At 46.0% G+C, this 20,977-nt stretch overlaps 1 protein-coding gene across 5 annotated transcripts in view; it reads right to left on the reverse strand.

Annotated features, from left to right (window-relative positions):
- Positions 1-20,977, reverse strand: part of APOO (apolipoprotein O) — a 102,554-nt gene that overhangs the window by 70,772 nt on the left and 10,805 nt on the right. For 3 of the 5 annotated variants that reach the window (XM_073565824.1, XM_073565825.1, XM_073565823.1), the window contains exon 2: positions 10,758-10,865. The exons of 1 other annotated variant lie outside the window; for it this stretch is intronic. In XM_073565824.1, coding sequence (XP_073421925.1) covers positions 10,758-10,865 — 108 coding nt within the window. Of the gene's footprint in view, positions 1-10,729; positions 10,866-20,977 lie in introns of those variants that run through there. One more of the 5 variants, XM_073565827.1, reaches the window with a different exon arrangement.

The raw sequence follows: 20,977 nt of genomic DNA on the forward strand, positions 1-20,977 counted from the left end.
TAATGGCGCTATAAAAATAAGTAAAATAAATAAAAAATATGTTGTTCACAAGCTACCAAGGTTAATAAAACAAAATGTATTGGCTGACTATTCCATTCCGTACAGCAAAAATAAGAGAAAATGACAAAAGTGCCCTAACAGAGACCAACATGGCACACTTTTGGGAGAATGGGAGCCTATATCTACACTTGGAGTATACTCCAGGAGCTCTCATGTCACAAGTGCACAATGTAATTGCACCTTGAAGGCACCAGAAGGCCAAGTTCACTTCAGATATCAATCATTTTTCTCATATGTAAAAACATGGACGGTTGTTCATCACTGTTTCCACCCGAGTTTCATCAGTGTCAGCTTTTACCATTTTCACTGATGAATAAATAAACCACAACTCTTCTATCCATTAAATGTTATTTGCGGACAGCACACTGATGCCATTCATGTGCTGTCGGTGATTTAGATGGACCCATTGACTTGCATGGGAAATTTTGATCCGTGTTTTGGATCAAAACCATGTCTACGTAAGGTTTTTGCGAACCATTCAGTCCGCCAAAAAATAGAATTAGACTTAGGCCGGGGTCACACTGGCGAGGAATACGGCCGAGTGAGAGGCGCTAAAAGCACGCATTAGACACGGACCAATGATTCTCTATGGGGTCCCTCACACCAGCCGTATATTTCTCATCCGTATTCTACGGTCCGTGCCAATCGCAGCATGCTGCGATTGTCAGCGTACTACGGCCGTAGTACGCCAATGCAAGTCTATGGGTGCGCAAAAAATACGGATTACACACGGACCACACATGTGACTTGCGAGAAATACGCACCAGGTGTCTTTTAGCAAAGCCGGCAATTCAGTGCGCTATACAGTAAACTCACACTGACAGTTTTAATAAAGAAACGACAGAATAGATATATACACATAGAATACACATATATATATATATATATATATATATATATATATGCATTCTATGTGTCTATATCTATTCTTTGGTTTCTGTTAGAAACCCTGTCATAGGGCTCCATTATATATCCATTTTGCAAGCCTGCGAGAAAATCTCGCCATACGGATTACATACGGATGCTTACATGCGCAAAATACGCTACCACACACCTTGCTTACGGATGACATACGGAGCACTGTTTAGGGGCCATTCATCCGTATTACGCATGTAAAATACTGAACGTATTTTGCGTCGGTTAGTGTGACCCCGACCTTACCGGTAATTCAGTTTCTAGGAACCTTCCATGACGAGGTTAAAAGGCCCTCCCACCTGTCAGTGACTTGTAACTGAGACAGTAGCCCTGGTTTACCTTCCAATTCCCAGATTCTTAATCCAGGAGTATAGGGTGGGAATTAGTGCCGTCGTGGAAGGTTCCTAGAAACTGAATTACGGTAAGTCTAATTCTATTTTCTCTAGTCACCTTCCACGACGTTATACGGAGGAATACCAACTAATTTGGCACTAGGGAGGGACAACGGCCTGGAGAACTTTTCGGCCGAAGACTAGATCTCTACTGGATGTTACATCCAGTCTATAATGCTTTGAGAAGGTATGGAGTGAAGACCACGTTGCTGCCCTGCAGATATCCTCTGGAGATGCACCTGCTTTTTCTGCCCAGGAGACCGAAGTGGATCTGGTTGAATGGGCATTGATCCCCACTGGGGGAGGCATATTTTGAGTGATATATGCTTCCACTATAGCTTTTTTTTATCCAATTGGCTATAGTGCTCTTTGCCACCTTTTTCCCCTTACTTTGACCTGAGGAGTGGACGAACAGATTTTGGTCGATTCTGTAAGGACGGGTTTGGTCCAAGTAATGTAGAACAATGTGTCGGACATCCAGAGTATGAAATTTTTCCTCTTTAACATTTGCTGGGTTTTGGCAAAATGATGGTATTACGATTTCTTGGGATCGGTGGAACTCGAAGACTACCTTCGGAAGGAAGGAAGGGTCAAGACGAAAGACTATTGAGTCGTCTCTAACAAGCAAAAAACGCTCCCTTATCGATAGGGCTTGTAATTCACTTACTCTAATGGCTGTGGTTATGGCTAAGAAAACTGTTTTGTATGCCATGTTTTGAGGAGAGCAAGAAGACAAAGGTTCGAAGGGTAGACCTGCGAGCCCTTGAAGCACCAAGTTCAGATCCCATGGAGGGACTATTGTCTGTTTTTTAGGATTGATTCTGATGGCCGAAGTCATGAATCTTTTGATCCAGCGATGACCTGCTAGATCTTGGTCGAAAACGGAGCTGAGAGCTGAGACCTGGACCTTCAAGGTGCTAGGTCTAAGGCCGATCTCTAAACCCCTCTGTAAGAAATTCAAAATTTTTGACATGTTTGGCCTGAGCGGATCTGGTAAGTTAGATAAACAGAAAGATGAAAACTTTTTCCAAATTTTGATGTAGATAGCGTTAGGTACCGGCTTTCTGGATTTCTGTAGGGTAGCGATTACCGGATCTGACAACCCCTTGGATCTTAGTACCTGGGCCTCAGTAACCATGCCGCCAGATTCCACTTCTGTGTGTTTGTGTGGCGAATCGGCCCCTGCGAGAGGAGATCGTCTTCTAGTGGCAAGAGAAACAATCCATCTACCTGCATCTCAGTAAATCAGGTTGAACCAGCTTCTCTTTGGCCAGAACGGGGCTACCAAGATAGTCAGGGTCCGGTGTTCTCGTACCTTCCTCAGGACTTTCGCCAGGATTGGTACTGGTGGGAAGGCATAGGCCAAGTGAAAGTCCCAATCCTGGGCCAGGGCATCCACTCCCCTGGAATTGTCTCTGGGGTTTAGGGAAAAAAAGACTTCAACCTGTGCGTTTTGGTGAGAGGTGAAAAGGTCGATTTCCGGTAGGCCCCACCTGTCTACTAGCAATCTGAAGCTCCTGCTGTTTAGGCTCCATTCTCCAGGATGGATGTCCTGGCGATTTAAGAAGTCTGCTTGTATGTTGGAGGTGCCCTTTAGATGGACCGCTGTCAGGGACAACAGGTGTTTTTCGTCCCAACAGAATATTCGAGGGGAGATTCCTTTCAGGTTGCTGAATCTTGTACTGCCCTGGTGCTTGATGTGAGCCACTGCGGTCATGTTGTCTGAATATATTCGGATGTGATGTCCCGAAATCTGATGACCAGCCTCCAGGAGGGCTTCTTCCACAGCTTTCAGTTCCCTGAAATTGGACGATTTCCCGCTCGTGGTCTGATCCCAGAGTCCTTGAAACGGAGTCTGATTTACCATCGCCACCAGCCCCTTCTGCTGGCATCCGACATGACTGTAGTCAGCGGAATCTGGTTCCAACTCATGCCTCTGCGGAGATTTCTGATGTTCATCCACCATGCTAGGGAAGCTCTTACTCGACCCGGCGTGTGCACTTTCTTGTAAAGCGTACCAGGATGACCGTTCCAGTTTTCCAAGATGTGAGCCTGGAGGGTTCTGGAGTGAGCTTGAGCCCAGGATACTGACTGTATAGACGCTGTCATAGAGCCTAAGACCGACATGCCTTCCCGGAGTGTAGGGGACCTTATGTCCCTGAATTTCTTGACCTTTGATATTAAGGTTAGATGGTGGTCGTCCGGAAGGAAGGACATTTGTTTTGCGGAGTCCAAAAGAACCCCCAGAAACTTCCTGGTCTTGGAGGGCTGCAGCTGAGATTTTTTCAAATTGGGGATCCATCCCAGAGACCTTAACGTATCCAGGGTTTTTGACACTTGGGTTTCCAGGGTCGCCTCGGTGGAAGCTACTATCAGCAGGTCGTCCAGGTAAGGCACTATACAGACGCCCTGGCTCCTGATGAATGACACTGCTTCTGCCATTACCTTGGAGAAAACTCTTGGCATCGAGGAGATGCCAAATGGAAGGACGTTGAACTGATAGTGCTCCACCTGACGACTCCCCTGTACCGCGAACCTCAGATATTTCCTGTGTCTCGGGTGGATTGGAATATGAAAATAGGCGTCCTTTAAGTCTATGGTTGACATAAGGAAATGTGGCCCGATCAGGGGGATGGCTGACCTTACGGATTCCATCTTGAACTTTCGGTATTTTACATGCCGGTTCAGTCCCTTTAAATTTATGATAATACGGGCCTCGCCTGATGGATTGGTTACCAGAAACAACCGAGAGTAATGGCCCTGACCCCATTCTGATTCTGGGACCGGGGAGATTGCATTTGACCCCATGAGGCTTCTGAGACCTAACCGCAGTGTTGTCTGGTCTTTTGGGTCAGGAGGCAAGTGACTTTTAGACCCTGTGGAGGGGAGGAGATAAACTCTGTCAATAGGCCCTCCCTGATGACGTTGAGGACCCAGTGAGAACTGGTGATGTTTTCCCACTGATGTACGTATTTTGAGAGTCTTCCCCCCACCGGGTCGAAGTCATGGTTGCTTGCTTGTCTGGTTGGGCCTGCTGCTGCTGTGGGATGAGAATATTTTTTCCCCTACCCTTCGGTAGCTCCATCTCCCTGTTTTGCCTTTGCCTCTTGCTTGGGAGGTCTGAGCTTGTGGGGCACGAAAGGGTAGCTTTTTGAAAGGTTTTTGTTCTGGAAGCGCTTTCTTCTTGTCGGTGGCTTTCTCTAGAATCTCGTTTAGGGCAGGCCCGAAGACATATTCCCTTTTGAAGGGTATGGCGCACAACTTAGCTTTGGAGGTGATGTCACTGCTCCACATCTTGAGCCAGAGAGCTCTCCTGGCTGCGTTGGATTGTACCAGGCACCTAGCGGCTACCCTAACGGATTCCATAGAAGCGTCCGCTAAAAACCCTGTAGCTTTATGCAGGATGGGTAGGAAGTCTAATAACTCACCCCTGAAGGTACCCTGTGATATGAGGGATTCTATTACCTCAAGCCAGCAAAACAAAGCTCTAGCTACACAGGTGGAGGCGATTTTCGCCTTTAACGTGGACGCAGATGTCTCCCAAGATTTCTTTAGGAGACTTTCTATTTTTCTGTCCATCGGGTCCTTCCATTGAGAAGAATCCTTGAATGGGAGCGCAGTTCTTTTTGCGACTCTCGCCACCTGAACGTCAACTTTGGGGATGTCCCATTTCGCAGAGTCGCCTTCCAGGGGAAATCTATGTTTCATCTCTGAGGGCGTGCTAAGGTGTTTTTCCGGCAGTTCCCACTCCTGCGAAATCATGTCCAATATGTTGGCATGTACTGGGAACCATACGCATTTTTCAGTTTTTAAGCCCACCAAACATTTGGTCCTGAATGGACTGCGGTTCTGGCTCCTCTTCTAACCCCATGATGATGCATACTGCTGATACCAGCTCCTCCATATAGTCAGAGGAGAAGAGTTATTTCCTAATCTCGGCAGCCCTGGGCGAAACTGGTTCCTCCCATCTCCCAGAGGACGATGTATGAGACAGGTCGGACTCAGAGTCAGAGTCTTCAACCTGTATTTTCCTTTTCTTTGCTGGGGAACGGGATTGTGGTGGTGGAGGATGTGGTGTAAAAGCCGCAAGGGAAGACTGCACCTCTTGTTTGAACAGGGAGCGATTCTCGTCCAAGAGGGACGGCTGCTCTGCTCTAACTACTTTGTCGGTGCATGACCGGCAAAGCTTTTTATCCCATAATGAGGGAATTTTAATGTTGCATATTGGGCACTTTTTCCTAGTTGCGGCTTTGGGGGTAGACGTTTCTCCCTAAAACGAGAGGGAGGTCAGAATAAAGGGAGCCCCCAAAATGAGATCACCACCCCACGGACCCCTTCCCTGCAACACTCACTGTAGCAGGGGCAGCGCTGGGCTCTGCAGACGCAGGGCACGAAGAAGCATCCATGTTGAGGTATTTGTCTTACCTCTACACAGGCTTCAGCAGGGCTTTTATGCTCCTCAGAGCCAGTGCCTGCCCTCCAGCGATCGGTGCTTCCCCTTCCCCCTCCTGGGTCCACGTGCCGGCGTTTAGAAGCGGGCACCGCGCGTCGCATGGGGGCCGCCATTACCGGAAGTCGGTGTCTTCCCAGGAGCGCCAATACCGGAAGTGACGCGTGAGATCCACTCCCATCACTTCCGGGACGCCCAGATGCCGCGCCCTAGAGGGGGAGAGACCGGGGAGCTGCGGGAGGCCCCCGGTCAGGGATCCCTGGCCTGCTTTGCCCTCGCGTGGGAAGGCCAGCGAGAGGTCCCGAGGTCACCCGAGGGGACGACGGGAGCAGCAAAGCGGAGGAGGAGAGAAGCGACCACCAGCTGCCCGGCATCTTAACGCAGGTAACCCTGCCCCGTTACGGCAGTTGCCGGCGACCACAGTATACAGACCTCTCCCTGCTCCATGGGGAACAGGAAAGACACTGACAGGTGGGAGGGCCTTTTAACCTCTCTGTTTCCTGTCCCCCATCAGGGCAAAGAGGCAACCTCCGTTTACCGTCGTGGAAGGTGACTAGAGAAAAAACATTGGACATTTGAACAGCCAAACAGATTATAATCAATGCATTTTCTATCCGTGAAAAATGCTTCCTATAGAGCAGGGGTGGGAAGTCTCAGGCCCGTTGGCCATTTGCTATGTCCCTTTCTCTGGCCCCAGAACAGATTCCCAAGGATCGCAGTTCTTGGGCTGGCCCTTTAATTGCTCCTGACACTGCGAGCACATGCATGCAGCATTCACTACTGAATGCTGCGACACATGTCATGAAGGATTACGTCCTGACAGTAGCCAGGGCCAGAGTCAAGACGTAATATGTCCCAACGATGTCTCGTCCCGACAACGAGAGCAGTGGCAGTCCAAGCCCCTCCTGTCATACACAGTTGGGAAAATAAGTATTTGATACACTGCCAATTTTTAAAGTTATCTCACCTACAAAGAATGGCGAGGTCTGTAATTTTTATTACAGTTGAAGGTACACTTCAACTGTGAGAGACAGAATATAAAAATAAAAACCATATAATCACATTGTACGATTTTTACATAATTAAATTGCATTTTATTGAATTAAATAAGTATTTTATCCTCTACCAACCAGCAAGAATTCTGGATCTCACAGACCTGTCAGTTTTTATTTAAGAAGCCCTCCTACTTTGCACTCATTACCTGTACTATGAAATAAAAAGAAAGAATAGCGCAAGTAAAAAGTGCACATACATCTCCTGTAATGTACATGCCCCCAGCGTCTCTTGTGATGCACATGCCCCCAGCGAGTCTTGTGATGTACATGCCCCCAGCGAGTCTTGTGATGTACATGCCCCAGCATCTCTTGTGATGTACATGCCCCCAGCATCTCTTGTGATGTACATGCCCCCAGCATCTCTTGTGATGTACATGCCCCCAGCGTCTCTTGTGATGTACATGCCCCAGCGTCTCTTGTGATGTACATGCCCCCAGCGTCTCTTGTGATGTACATGCCCCCAGCGTCTCTTGTGATGTACATGCCCCCAGCGTCTCTTGTGATGTACATGCCCCCAGCATCTCTTGTGATGTACATGCCCCCAGCGTCTCTTGTGATGTACATGCCCCCAGAGTCTCTTGTGATGTACATGCCCTCAGCGTCTCTTGTGATGTACATGCCCCCAGCGTCTCTTGTGATGTACATGCCCCCAGCGTCTCTTGTGATGTACATTCCCCCAGCGTCTCTTGTGATATACATGCCCCCAGCATCTCTTGTGATGTACATGCCCTCAGCGTCTCTTGTGATGTACATGCCCTCAGCATCTCTTGTGATGTACATGCCCTCAGCGTCTCTTGTGATGTACATGCCCCCAGCGTCTCGTGATGTACATGCCCTCAGCGTCTCTTGTGATGTACATGCCCTCAGCGTCTCTTGTGATGTACATGCCCCCAGCGTCTCTTGTGATGTACATGCCCCCAGCATCTCTTGTGATGTACATGCCCCCAGCATCTCTTGTGATGTACATGCCCCAGCGTCTCTTGTGATGTACATGCCCCCAACGTCTCTTGTGATGTACATGCCCCAGCGTCTCTTGTGATGTACATGCCCCCAGCGTCTCTTGTGATGTACATGCCCCCAGCGTCTCTTGTGATGTACATGCCCCCAGCATCTCTTGTGATGTACATGCCCCAGCGTCTCTTGTGATGTACATGCCCCAGCGTCTCTTGTGATGTACATGCCCCCAACGTCTCTTGTGATGTACATGCCCCAGCGTCTCTTGTGATGTACATGCCCCCAACGTCTCTTGTGATGTACATGCCCCAGCGTCTCTTGTGATGTACATGCCCCCAGCGTCTCTTGTGATGTACATGCCCCCAGCGTCTCTTGTGATGTACATGCCCCCAGCATCTCTTGTGATGTACATGCCCCCAGCATCTCTTGTGATGTACATGCCCCAGCGTCTCTTGTGATGTACATGCCCCCAACGTCTCTCGTGATGTACATGCCCTCAGCGTCTCTTGTGATGTACATGCCCCCAGCGTCTCTTGTGATGTACATGCCCCCAGCATCTCTTGTGATGTACATGCCCCCAGCATCTCTTGTGATGTACATGCCCCAGCGTCTCTTGTGATGTACATGCCCCCAACGTCTCTCGTGATGTACATGCCCTCAGCATCTCTTGTGATGTACATGCCCCCAGCGTCTCTTGTGATGTACATGCCCCCAGCATCTCTTGTGATGTACATGCCCCAGCGTCTCTTGTGATGTACATGCCCCCAGCATCTCTTGTGATGTACATGCCCCCAGCGTCTCTTGTGATGTACATGCCCCCAGCGTCTCTTGTGATGTACATGCCCCCAGCGTCTCTTGTGATGTACATGCCCTCAGCGTCTCTTGTGATGTACATGCCCTCAGCGTCTCTTGTGATGTACATGCCCCCAGCGTCTCGTGATGTACATGCCCTCAGCGTCTCTTGTGATGTACATGCCCTCAGCGTCTCTTGTGATGTACATGCCCCCAGCTTCTCTTGTGATGTACATGCCCCCAGCGTCTCTTGTGATGTACATGCCCCCAGCGTCTCTTGTGATGTACATGCCCCCAGCGAGTCTTGTGATGTACATGCCCCCAGCGTCTCGTGATGTACATGCCCTCAGCATCTCTTGTGATGTACATGCCCCCAGCATCTCGTGATGTACATGCTCTTAGCATCTCCTCATGTACATGCCCCCAGCGTCTCTTGTGATGTACATGCCCCCAGCGTCTCTTGTGATGTACATGCCCCAGCGTCTCTTGTGATGTACATGCCTCCAGCGTCTCTTGTGATGTACATGCCCCCAGCGTCTCTTGTGATGTACATGCCCCCAGCGTCTCTTGTGATGTACATGCCCCCAGCGTCTCTTGTGATGTACATGCCCCCAGCGAGTCTTGTGATGTACATGCCCCCAGCGTCTCGTGATGTACATGCCCTCAGCATCTCTTGTGATGGTCATGCCCCCAGCATCTCGTGATGTACATGCCCTCAGCGTCTCTTGTGATGTACATGCCCCAGCGTCTCTGGTGATGTACATGCCCAAGCGTCTCTTGTGATGTACATGCCCCCAGCGTCTCTTCTGATGTACATGCCCCCAGCATCTCTTCTGATGTACATGCCCCCAGCGAGTCTTGTGATGTACATGCCCCCAGCGTCTCTTGTGATGTACATGCCCCCAGCGAGTCTTGTGATGTACATGCCTCCAGCATCTCTTGTGATGTACATGCCCCCAGCGTTTCTTGTGATGTACATGCCCACAACGTCTCTTGTGATGTACATGCCCCCAGCGAGTCTTGTGATGTACATGCCCCCAGCGTCTCGTGATGTACATGCCCTCAGCATCTCTTGTGATGTACATGCCCCCAGCGTCTCTTGTGATGTACATGCCCCCAGCGTCTCTTGTGATGTACATGCTCCGGGGTCTCTTATGATGTACATGCCCCAGCCCCTCCTATGTGACGTATAGGCTCCAACCTCAGCATCTTCTGTTTTGATGTATATGTTCCAGCATCTCCTGTGTAATGTATATGTTCCAGCCCCAGCGTCTTCTGTGTGAAGTACATACTCCAGCCTTAGCGTCTACTGTGTAATATACATACTGCAGCACCAGTGTCTCCTATGTAATGTAAACGTTGCAGCCCTAGTGTCTCCTATGTGATGTACATACTGTAGACCCTGCACTACTTGAGTTCTATAAATGTTACAGTGATTTCCCCATGTGCATGTGAGGAGAGATATACAGTAGTGTAATATACATCTGTGTTAAGAACTTACTGCAGGAAGTTCTTTTCAAAATTCATCACAAAGAGGAAAATGCTCTTAAGACTGATGCAAACCTGGAAAAGCAGTTGCAAGTAGCAATATCATCAATACCATCTAACATCATACATCACACCAAAGAAAAGCAGCTCCGGCCATCACATTAGGGCTGAGCTAATTAAATGTTTGACCAAATATAGGAAGATAAGTTTTAAGTTGATAATTTTGAATGGCCCCTGAATGAGGTTATAAATATATAACTGGACCCTGGCAGAAAAAAGGTTCCCCACCCCTGCTGTAGAGGTCGTGTTAGCTTCTCAATCACATACTTCATTTAGTTTTAGTTAAGGCTTCACTAGAAAATCACCAGATTGTGAAGTTTGATAAGCTGCCATGTGCTGCTTACTTCCCTCTACATGGCCCTTTATCAAAATAAACAGCTGAGGATATAATGTGACTTCTTTCTGTCATACGGGCCGCGTGTAACTTCCAACAAATAGCAGCTACCTGTTGGTTAGCTTCACAACTTATACATATTTCTCTGCGTGATTATAGGGAGCTTGCTGTTGACAGCTACCAGTGTTTAGGTTTTGCAGCCATAAAAGAAAAAAAAAAATCCACCCACCATGCAAATCCTTTATGTGTCAATTTACCTCTTCTACTTTTAGGAGTGTCTTCGGAGGGGCCTTTGTTTCACTGGCTGCATGCACGTGAAGAGTGGCGAAACTCAGGCTAGCAGGAACAGCCGCAAACTTCACTGCCTGATAAAGAAAAATCTAAAATCAGTAAATGTAAAACCAGGACGATCTCCGTACAATGAACATAAGGCCATGTGCACACGCTGTGGGTTTTGCTGCGGTTCCGCTGCGGTTTTGGCCGCTGTGGATCTGCAGCAGTTCTGCAGACAGTGTACAGTAGCATGTTATCCTATGGGATTTACATTCTGCTGTGCACACGCTGCGGATTTTTAACTGCGGAAAAGCTGCGGTTTTGAATCCGCAGAAAGAATTGACATGGCCTATATTAATATGTCCTCAAATGTAAATATATATGACATGACAATTTATAGTTTGTTTTTTTTCCGGAACCATAGAAAATGTGGACTTACAGATGTCAACTATTTAGGCCCTTAACCCCTTCATGACCAGAAAATTAAAAAAAAAAAAAAGAAGTGCAATCCCACACTTGTTTTTTGCTTGGCTTTTTTGTTCACTAAATGCTAAAACTGTCCTGCCCTTACAATTCTCCAGGTCATTACGAGTTCATAGACACCAAACATGTCTATGTTCTTTTTTATCTAAGGCTATGTGCATACGGAGTTTTTTGGCTCTGCGGATTTTGTAGTAAAAAACGCAGATAAATCCGCAGGTTACACCTCATAATGGATGAGGTGTGAAACCGCAGCGTTTCTGCACAAAAGAATTGACATGATGCGGATTGTAAACCGCGGAAAAATCCGCAGCATGTGCACAGCATTTTCCAGTTTACCACTGAAAACAATGGTACTGTACAACGCACCTAAATCTGCTGCGGACCCACAGCTGCAGAAACACTGCAGATCCGCAGCAGAATCCGCACCGTGTGCACATAACCTAAGTGGTGAAAATGTTTTCCAAAGTTTGCTTTAAAAAAAAAAAAAAAGCGCAATTTTCCGATACCCGTAGCGTCTCCATTTTTTGTGATTCTAGGTTGGGTGAGGGCTTATCTTTTGTGCGCTGAGCTGCTGTTTTTAATGATACCACTTTTGTGCAGATACGTTCTTTTGATCGCTCGTTATTGCATTTTAATGCAATGTCGCGGCCACCAAAAAAATGTAATTTTGGCATTTCAATTTTTGTATTGCTACGTCGTTTAGCGATTAGGTTAAACCTTTTTCTTTTATTGATAGATCGGGCGATTCTGAACGCGGCGATACCTAATATTTGTGATTTTGTTTATTGTTTTATTTTGAATGAGGCAAAGGGGGGTGGTGATTTGAACTTTTATGTTTTTTTTAATACATTTTTTAATATTTTTAAAAACATTTTTCTTTAACTTTTGGCATGCTTCAATAGCCTCCATGGGAGGCAAGAAGCTGCCATAGCTCAATCGGCTCTGCTACATAGAGGCGATGCTCAGATTGTTAAATGCCGCTGTCAGAGTTTGACAGCGGCATTTAACAAGTTAATAGGCGTGGGTGGACCGCGATTCCACCCACACCTATTGCGGGCACATGTTAGCTGTTCAAAACAGCTGACATGTCCTGGTTTTGATGCGGGGGTATATCGTCCGATGGCAGTAAGGAGTTAATATCTAAGAATACATACAATACTTGCACCTCTATTCTCTTTTGAAGAAGTTCCAAAAAAAGATTAAACATAGGAAATCATAAGCTGCCAGAAAATGTTCAAAATGGCAATCCCAGACTAAACAGGAAAGTATGAAACCGACAGATGCTGTGCCTAACTCCACTGTAAAACCTGATTTTTACACCTACAAAATACGTAAATAGGAGCAGACTCCTGTCTTTAGATCACGTAAGTTGGGAGCGATATAAAATCCACCAGCTATAAAGAAAACTGTAGCTGTCACAGTTACAGGTTCAGTGGAACAACCGTTTCTTATTCTTTGTGTAAATGGTGGGTTTTAATTGCAGCTATTATTCATTCAGATGCAGGAATTTAAAGGGAATCTGTCAGCAGGTTTTTGCTATGTAATCTGAAGACAGCATGAGGTAGGGGTTATCACACCGATTTCAGGGATTCCTCTCTTATCAAGCTATGTGGTTTTGTTTGATTGCAAGGATTGTTTTAGCACCAGGAGCTTCTCATTGCTAGGACACTGCAGGTCCTGCATGCTAATCCGACACGCCCCCTCCTGTGATAGGAAGCTCACTGTCTATGGACACTGTATATGGAGAGCCTGGTGTGGACGGGGTCAGCTTCCTCAGCTCTGCTGTATTGCTATACCATGCTACACCTTAAAATATCCAATATCGGTGCCAAGGAACGACCACTGGTGTCATCATTGCTTTGCATTAGTGTTTGGCCCATATGTCCGTTCTTACCATCAGTGTGTCATCTATATTTTTCACGGATGGATAAAAAAAAAAATACATTTCAAAGCTTTTCCTATACTTTACAAGGCTAAATACAAACCGCACACGGACTGTACCCTGCTGCCATCCATCTGCTGCGCATGTTTTTCACAGACCCATAGACTTGTATTGGGAACTTGTCATCCGTGCTGCCGGACGGGCGTGTGAAAAGCACCATAGATTATAATGGGTATGTATTGTCAGTGAAAAAACAGATACAACATGAACGTGCTACTCGGATGTGTGAATGAGGCCTTAGGAAATAAAGATCTTAATCTAAAACGCAAAGAGTCTCTTGCACTGGAGAGCCTGTATTGTTCTGCACTCATCCCATTGATTGTAATGGGTACAGTGTGATTCTAAATATTCCTTTACGTGGCGCTGCACTTAAACTGAGCACTTGCTGCCAGGTTTCCCTATAGTTAGCAGCTAATTTCTGGGGGGTCGCAGCATGGAGAAAATTTGGACATGTCTTTGTAAAGGGACTTTTATAACAACTATGGATTGCCCAAAGTGGAGAACCCTTTTAATAATAATGAGAAGTTTGACCCCTTCACCTACCAAGTCTGTTTTCACCTTCATGACGAGGCCAAATTTTACAATTCTGACCACTGTCACTTTATGAGATTACTAGCTGAAGAGCCCGGCATTGCCTGGGCACAGTAACCAACTGTGGCTAGTTATAACAAATTATAATGATTATATTGCACATAAAAACATTTCACATCATATATTCAACACTACAGATTTGCAACACAAATTAACTAAACGATTACCCAAGTATTGATAGTATTTTATTTTCAACTCATTCAAGAGCCTTTTGATAAACAACATGTGTATCTGTGTATCTAACCCTATCCTGTGTGATAATGTCTGCTGAGCTGTGTACCTAATCCTATCCTGTGTGATACTGACTGCTGAGCTGTGTATCTAATCCTATCGTGTGTGATACTGACTGCTGAGCTGTGTATCTAACCCTATCCTGTGTGATAATGTCTGCTGAGCTGTGTACCTAATCCTATCCTGTGTGATACTTTCTGCTGAGCTGTGTATCTAATCCTATCGTGATACTGACTGCTGACCGTGTATCTAATCCTATCCTGTGTGATACTGACTGCTGAGCAGTGTATCTAATCCTATCATGTGTTAAGGTACCGTCACACTTAGCGATGTACCAGCGATCCTGACCAGCGATATGACGCGGTCAGGATCGCTGGTACATCGCCAAGTGGTCGCTAGTGAGCTGCCACATAGGCAGATCTCACCAGCGACATCGCTGGGGACGGGGGTCGCTACTTACCTGTCACACTAGGCGATCCTGTGTCCTTCCGCCTGGCTCCACGCTCGTCGCTTGTCGCGCCGCAGGAAGCTGACGACGAGAAGCGGTCCTGGACGTTCTTGCGTGATCAGCGATAACCAGCAGGTCGTAGGTAAGTATCAGACACAGCAATGTCGCTAGCAATATCGCTATAACGTCACAAGTTATAGCGATATTGCTAGCGATATCGCTTAGTGTGACAGGCCCTTTACTGACTGCTCAGCCGTGTATCTAATCCTATCCTGTGTGATACTGACTGCTGAGCCATGTATCTAATCCTATCCTGTGCGATACCGTCTGCTGAGCTGTGTATCTAACCCTATCCTGTGTGATACTGACTGCTGAGCCGTGTATCTAGTCCTATCCTGTGTGATAATGTCTGCTGAGCTGTGTACCTAATCCTCTCCTGTGTGATACTTTCAGCTGAGCTGTGTATCTAATCCTATCGTGTGTTACTGACTGCTGAGAAGTGTATCTAATCCTATCCTGTGTGATACCGTCTGCTGAGCTGTGTATCTAACCCTATCCTGTGTGATACTGACTGCTGAGCCGTGTACCTAACCCTTTCGTGTGTTACTGACTGCTCAGCCGTGTATCTAATCCTATCCTGTGTGATACTGACTGCTGAGCTGTGTATCTAATCCTATCCTGTGTGATACTGACAGCAGAGCCGTGTATCTAATACTATTCTGTGTGATACTGTGTGCTGAGCTGTGTATCTAATTCTATCCTGTGTGATACTGTCTGCTGAGCCGTGTATCTATTCTGATCCTGTGTGATACTGACTGCTGAGCCGTGTATCTAATCCTATCATGTGTGATACTGGGCTCCCCGTGCAGTCTGTGTCAGAGGGTGGTCTGTGTTGGCACGGTAATAAATTGTGTTATTTCCAGCTTTACAGAAGGACGATAACACCATAGAAATGATAAGAATAATAGGCAAAATTGTTTGGTGAATTGGAATGCGAGGGGTTAAAATTTCGCCTCACAACATAGCCTATGACTCTCTCGGGGTCCAGACGTGTGACTGTGCAAAATTTTGCGGCTGTAGCTGCGACGGTCCAGATGTCAATCCCGGACATACACACATACATTTTTTCCCCATTATGTAGATGGGGCAAAATTGTTTGGTGAATTGGAACGTGCAGGGTTAAAATTTCGCCTCACAACATAGCCTATGACTCTCTCGGGGTCCAGACGTGTTGCTGTGCAAAATTTTGTGGCTGTAGCTGCGACGGTGCAGATGCCAATCCTGGACATACACACATACATACACACACATTGAGCTTTATATATTAGATAACTCTGGAACACTTCAACGGATGCCAGTGATTTTGAGACTGTTTTTTCATGACACATTGTACTTCAAGTTAGTGGTAAAATTTCTTGCTTTTTTGTGGAAAAAAAAAAAATAAAAATGGAAATTTGGCAAAAATTCTGAAAGTTTTGCAATTTACAAACTTTTAGTTTTTATGTCCATAAATCAGAGAGATATATCACATAAAATAGTTACTAAATAACATTTCCCACATGTCCGCTTTACATCAGCACAATTTTTGAAACATCATTTTTTTTCCTGTTAGGATGTTATAAAATTTAACCAGCGTCTTCTCATTTTTTCAACAAAAATTACAAAACCAATTTTTTTTTTTTTTAGGAACCACCTCAGGGGCCTGTATGACAGGAAATACCAAAAAGTGAAAGCTATAGGTTGAAGTCGATGGAAATACGTCTACCTTCAACCTTTGAAAACTATGAAACTATAAACCTATTTACTGACGTCTCTACAGTAACTATACAATGAGACAGGATGATATGTGGCCATGGTTATGGTGCTTCAAGAGTTCTGATACTTCATCTCCCAACAGGCTGAGAATTGTTATTTAGGAACAGCTTAGGAGGCCCAGTTTGCAGACCTCTGTTATGGGGGACGTACTCCCGCGAGCCCACATTCTGAGCCACACAAGAGCATATGGTGAACTGAAAATGTCTGTGTACACATTACAGCCATCCAGAAGCCCGGCCTGTGCTGTGTGCGCAGCGCTCAATTGTCTGCTAGATACGTCTGAACACAAAGAGAAACTGTTTAGCTTCCGGTGAACCTCACCCGCTTGTCTGCCATGTCTTGTGCACTTGCTGCTCCTTAGACCCCAAGTTTGGCCTTAGGGCTCATGCTCACATGCGAGAAACTCGGACGAGTCTCACACATCAATACCCGGCACTGCCGCCGGCACTTGGATCGGAGAACTCAGCCGCATGTATTTCTATGCAGCTGAACGTTCCGAACTGAGTGCCAGGTATAGACGTGCGAGACTCGTCCGAGTTTCTCGCATGTGAGTATGAGCCCTTAGGCAGACTATCACATGATATTTTCTTGCGTTTCCTTGACTTTTCCAGGAATTTATCTTTTTGCATCAATGACTGTCTACAACTGTGATAGGCTTGGCTGATGCACCTCAGAAAATGATGGCCATTAACCCTTTAGGTAGGTATCTGCCCCTTTCTTTCTCTGGAAGCACTAGGGTATGTTCGCAAGCGCCAGACACAAGCCATGGTCTAGGCTGGTCATGTTTTTGAAAGAAAGCGGCCAAGCTTTTTCATTCCTGGACAACCCCTTTAAGGAACCAACGAAGATAAAGAGCCATTTGCCAATTTATCACCTTCTTGAACCCCAATACATCTTTTTACTGACATGAGATGTAAGTGAATAGCGTTCCCCCGACAGGTGACAATCTAGCAGCTGTCGGCTGTACGCTACAGCCAACACCTTGCTGCATGAGCCACGGTCATTGTTGGCACAGACATGGCTGTTTTTTACTCCTTAGGTGCTGCTGTCATTAGTGACTATGGCATCTATATGGTCAAGTGTCTGGGGTCTTCCTCTTTAACCCCATCATCACCCTGAGATTATCTTTGTGTGGTCCTGATGATTGCCATGGCAATTTATGGCCAAATATTCACAGAAATAACTAAACACTGAAGCAGCAAACCTTGTGAAAACCCAAACCAGTGTCGACCGTGAAACCTCTAGCCACGACTGTACGTTATTTCACATTCTGCTGTCGATACAGACTACAATTGTTTCTGCTTTCTTTCGGGCTTTTTATTGACACAAGGATTACATTCATGCTTTTCTTTTCCAGCAATGGACCATGTCTGTTTCTACCCTGTGAAAGGATGCAGAAAGGTCAGATTTCACCCATTACGCCACATCAAATATTCAAGGACTTGGCTGCAAGCGGAATGAATTCAGCAAGTATGTCTGCGGCTCGGTTCTGCGTGTGGGCGTTCTTGGCAACCGGGAAAAAAGACAGCTGTGAATGAAACAAGTTTTTCTTTATGCATGGTTTGTGGCACCACAGAAATGATGGCAAGTGGCCAACAAGAATGGCTTTTATTTCCAGAACAAATGTGCATCTAAACTACGGAACTGGGGCATATCTGCTGATCGTGGCAAAATTATTATTTTAGTGTATTATGTTCTGCTTGATGACACAAACCAACAGATTCCCAGATGTGTCCTGCAAACATGTCCACCAGCCATGAGATGAGTTAAGGAGTGTGCCGAGCACGTCGTACCAGACTTCTAATGGTCCTTGTGCCATTCTATGGACTGTTGTGTGCTCCTGCGCCCTCTCCAGGCCGCCAAAGTGCTGATCAGGGGGCTGGAACCATGCATGTGCCACACACCGTTGAGCCCACAGAGCAGTCACATGATGTACCAATGAAATGAAACTCACAAGCCCTATTTTTGGAAGTTGCGGAAGAACTGAATGTTTGGTCTGGCTCTCTAAAATCTAAACTGAGGCTTTGTTAATGTTAGGTTAAATATGAAAATTGCCACTTCAGAGAAGAAGAGGACTAGAACTCAATAGCGCCACTGTTGCAGGCAGTGATCCTACAAGTCACTATTGACCCTTTAACGAGCCTTGCAATATGACCTCGGATAAAAGCCAAACCAGAATCTCAATTTGCAGGCACGGTGTTTCAGGATATTGCCCCTCATCAGTGCAAGGTAAGAAACTTGATAGGTGAGAGGCTACGGAGTGAGGTCTAAAGGGTAACATTTCTCCTTGTGGGTTTGTTAAAGGGTCAATAGTGACTTGTAGGATCACTGCTTCCAACAGGTGGCGCTCTAGAGTTCTAGTCCTTTTCCTCTCTGAAGAGGCAAGTTGAATATTTCATTTTCCAGAGGAGCCTTGCAAGGCAAATAATCCTCCTTATATTGGCATGCCAGGTCTATTAAGTCACTCTCCACAAGGAGAAAAGTTACCCCAATGTCAGGTTATATTTCACCATTGTGACACTGGGCATGAGGAGATGTGAGGCACTGAACAACATAAAGGCAATGGCCAGACGTCCATCGAGTGTCATATACACGACCTTTCAGTCAGGACTTGTGCAAGGTACTTGATTGGCCACCATACCACCCATGGATGAGTGGCTTCTGTCATGGGAGAATATGCCTGGCCAACCCCGTTAAATTAATGATAGGTATAGGAAAAGAAACCAGCCGTGTTTTTCTAATCCAGAACCACCCCATTAAACTAGCTGGAAAATCTGCTGGGGCTGTCTAGGTGGCGATTTTGTGGTGTGCCCAACTGCATTTCAATGATAAAGGTATATTCACATGGGGCAGATTTGTGGGATTGATTTCACAAACTGAACATACATCTGAATTGGGCTGTTTCACAACCGAGTAGAAGTTTTTCTACAAAGCTCGTTCATATGAAAGAAAACATTTCTACAAATAATTTGGCTCTTGTGAACATACCATAATACTTCCAAAGGGGCCAGATACCATCTTATAGGGTTAATGGCCATTGTTTTCTGATTCGTATTAATGATCCCTATCTCCGAGGTCATTTAGGCTTTGTGCACACGTAGTTTGAGGTCCTGCAGATTTTTCTGCGCGTATTTGGAAAAATCCGCAGGTAAATTCTCAGGTCAAAAGAACTGCGGTTTACCTGCGGAATAGCCTGCGGTTTCACACCTCTACAATGGAGAAGGTGTGAAACCGCAGCGGATTCCGCACAAAGAATTGACATGCTGCGGATTTGAACCCGCAGCACGTGCACAGTTTTTCAGTTTACCATTGAAAACAATGGTACTGTACAACGCACCTAAGAATGCTGCAGATCCGCAGCTGAATCCGCACCGTGTGCACATAGCCTCAGACAATAAAATAAATTCCTGAAACAGTCTAGGTGTCTAAGGGTTAACGTTTCTCCTTGTTGAGAGTGACAAATCAAGCCTGGCATGTCAGAGTGGAGACTTATAAGCCATGCATAATCCTCTCTAGGAAATTAAAAATGCAAATTGTCCAGAGCCTCGCCTCACCTACCCAAACCAGATCTCACACTTTGCACTGATGAGTGGCAGTACCCCAAAACACTGTAAATTGAGATTCTGGTTTGGCTTTTATCCCAGGTCATATTGCAAGGCTTGTTATTGAGTCGATATTGACTATTAGGGTCGCTGCTTCCAATAGGTGGAGCTAGAGTTCTAGTCCTCTTCCTCTCTGAAGAGACAATTTGCATATAAAACAGTCAAGGAAACACAACATCATCTGATAGACACCATGTTTGGCCTTAGGCAGACTCTAAGTGGCAACAAGTGCACATGACACGACAGACCGGTGAGGTTCACCAGGAACTAAGTCCTGTTTTGGGTTCAGACATTGCCACATATCATCCTGTCTCACTATATACCGTATTTTTTGGACCATAAGACGCACTTTTTTCCCACTTATAATTAGCTGCCGTTTGTAGTCAAACCTGGCAGTAAGGCTATGTACCCACGTATGCAGAAAATTCCTGACTGGAAACCGGACTCCTTCCCAGAAAACGCGCGGTTTTTGCATGTTTCTTATGCGTTTTTTTTCCAGAGCATCCCCAGTCTCATAGAAAATAGTTAGAAATGCGGATTTTTATGCAAAATTAATGAGCATGCTGCGTTTTTTACCACGATGCGTTTTTTTCACGAAAAAAACGCATCAATATGTACAAAAAATGCAGAATTCATTAAAATGAATGGGATGCTTCTTGTAAGCGTTTTTGCTGGTAAAAACGCTTAAAATGCTTATGTGTGCACACACCCTAAGTGTGCCGTAACACTTCTCACATGCAGCGTCACCACAGGGGATACTTAGCATCACACTGTACCATTAAGATCAATGGGATGAGTGCAAACCAACACAGGCCCCCCAGTGCGAGACACCCTCTGGGTTTAGAGCCACCCCATCCAGAGGAATATTTCATTTGCATGGTCATCTGTAGGACACCCATTTTTATGTATCAATAGCCAATAAAACATTTTGTCAGCCTTTTTCAGCTTGTTTCTTGGGTGCAGACATTTATGATTTGCCTTAGGCCGGGGTCACACCGGCGTATGAGAATCAGACCGATTATGCTAATGACACTCGGCTCAAGCTCTGTCGGAGTTTGAGCCGAGTGTCATCTTACTGCGATCTGATTCTCT

Source organism: Dendrobates tinctorius, unplaced genomic scaffold (assembly GCF_039654945.1).
Source record: "Dendrobates tinctorius isolate UK_male_01 unplaced genomic scaffold, ASM3965494v1 ptg000016l, whole genome shotgun sequence".
Lineage (NCBI taxonomy): Eukaryota > Metazoa > Chordata > Amphibia > Anura > Dendrobatidae > Dendrobates > Dendrobates tinctorius.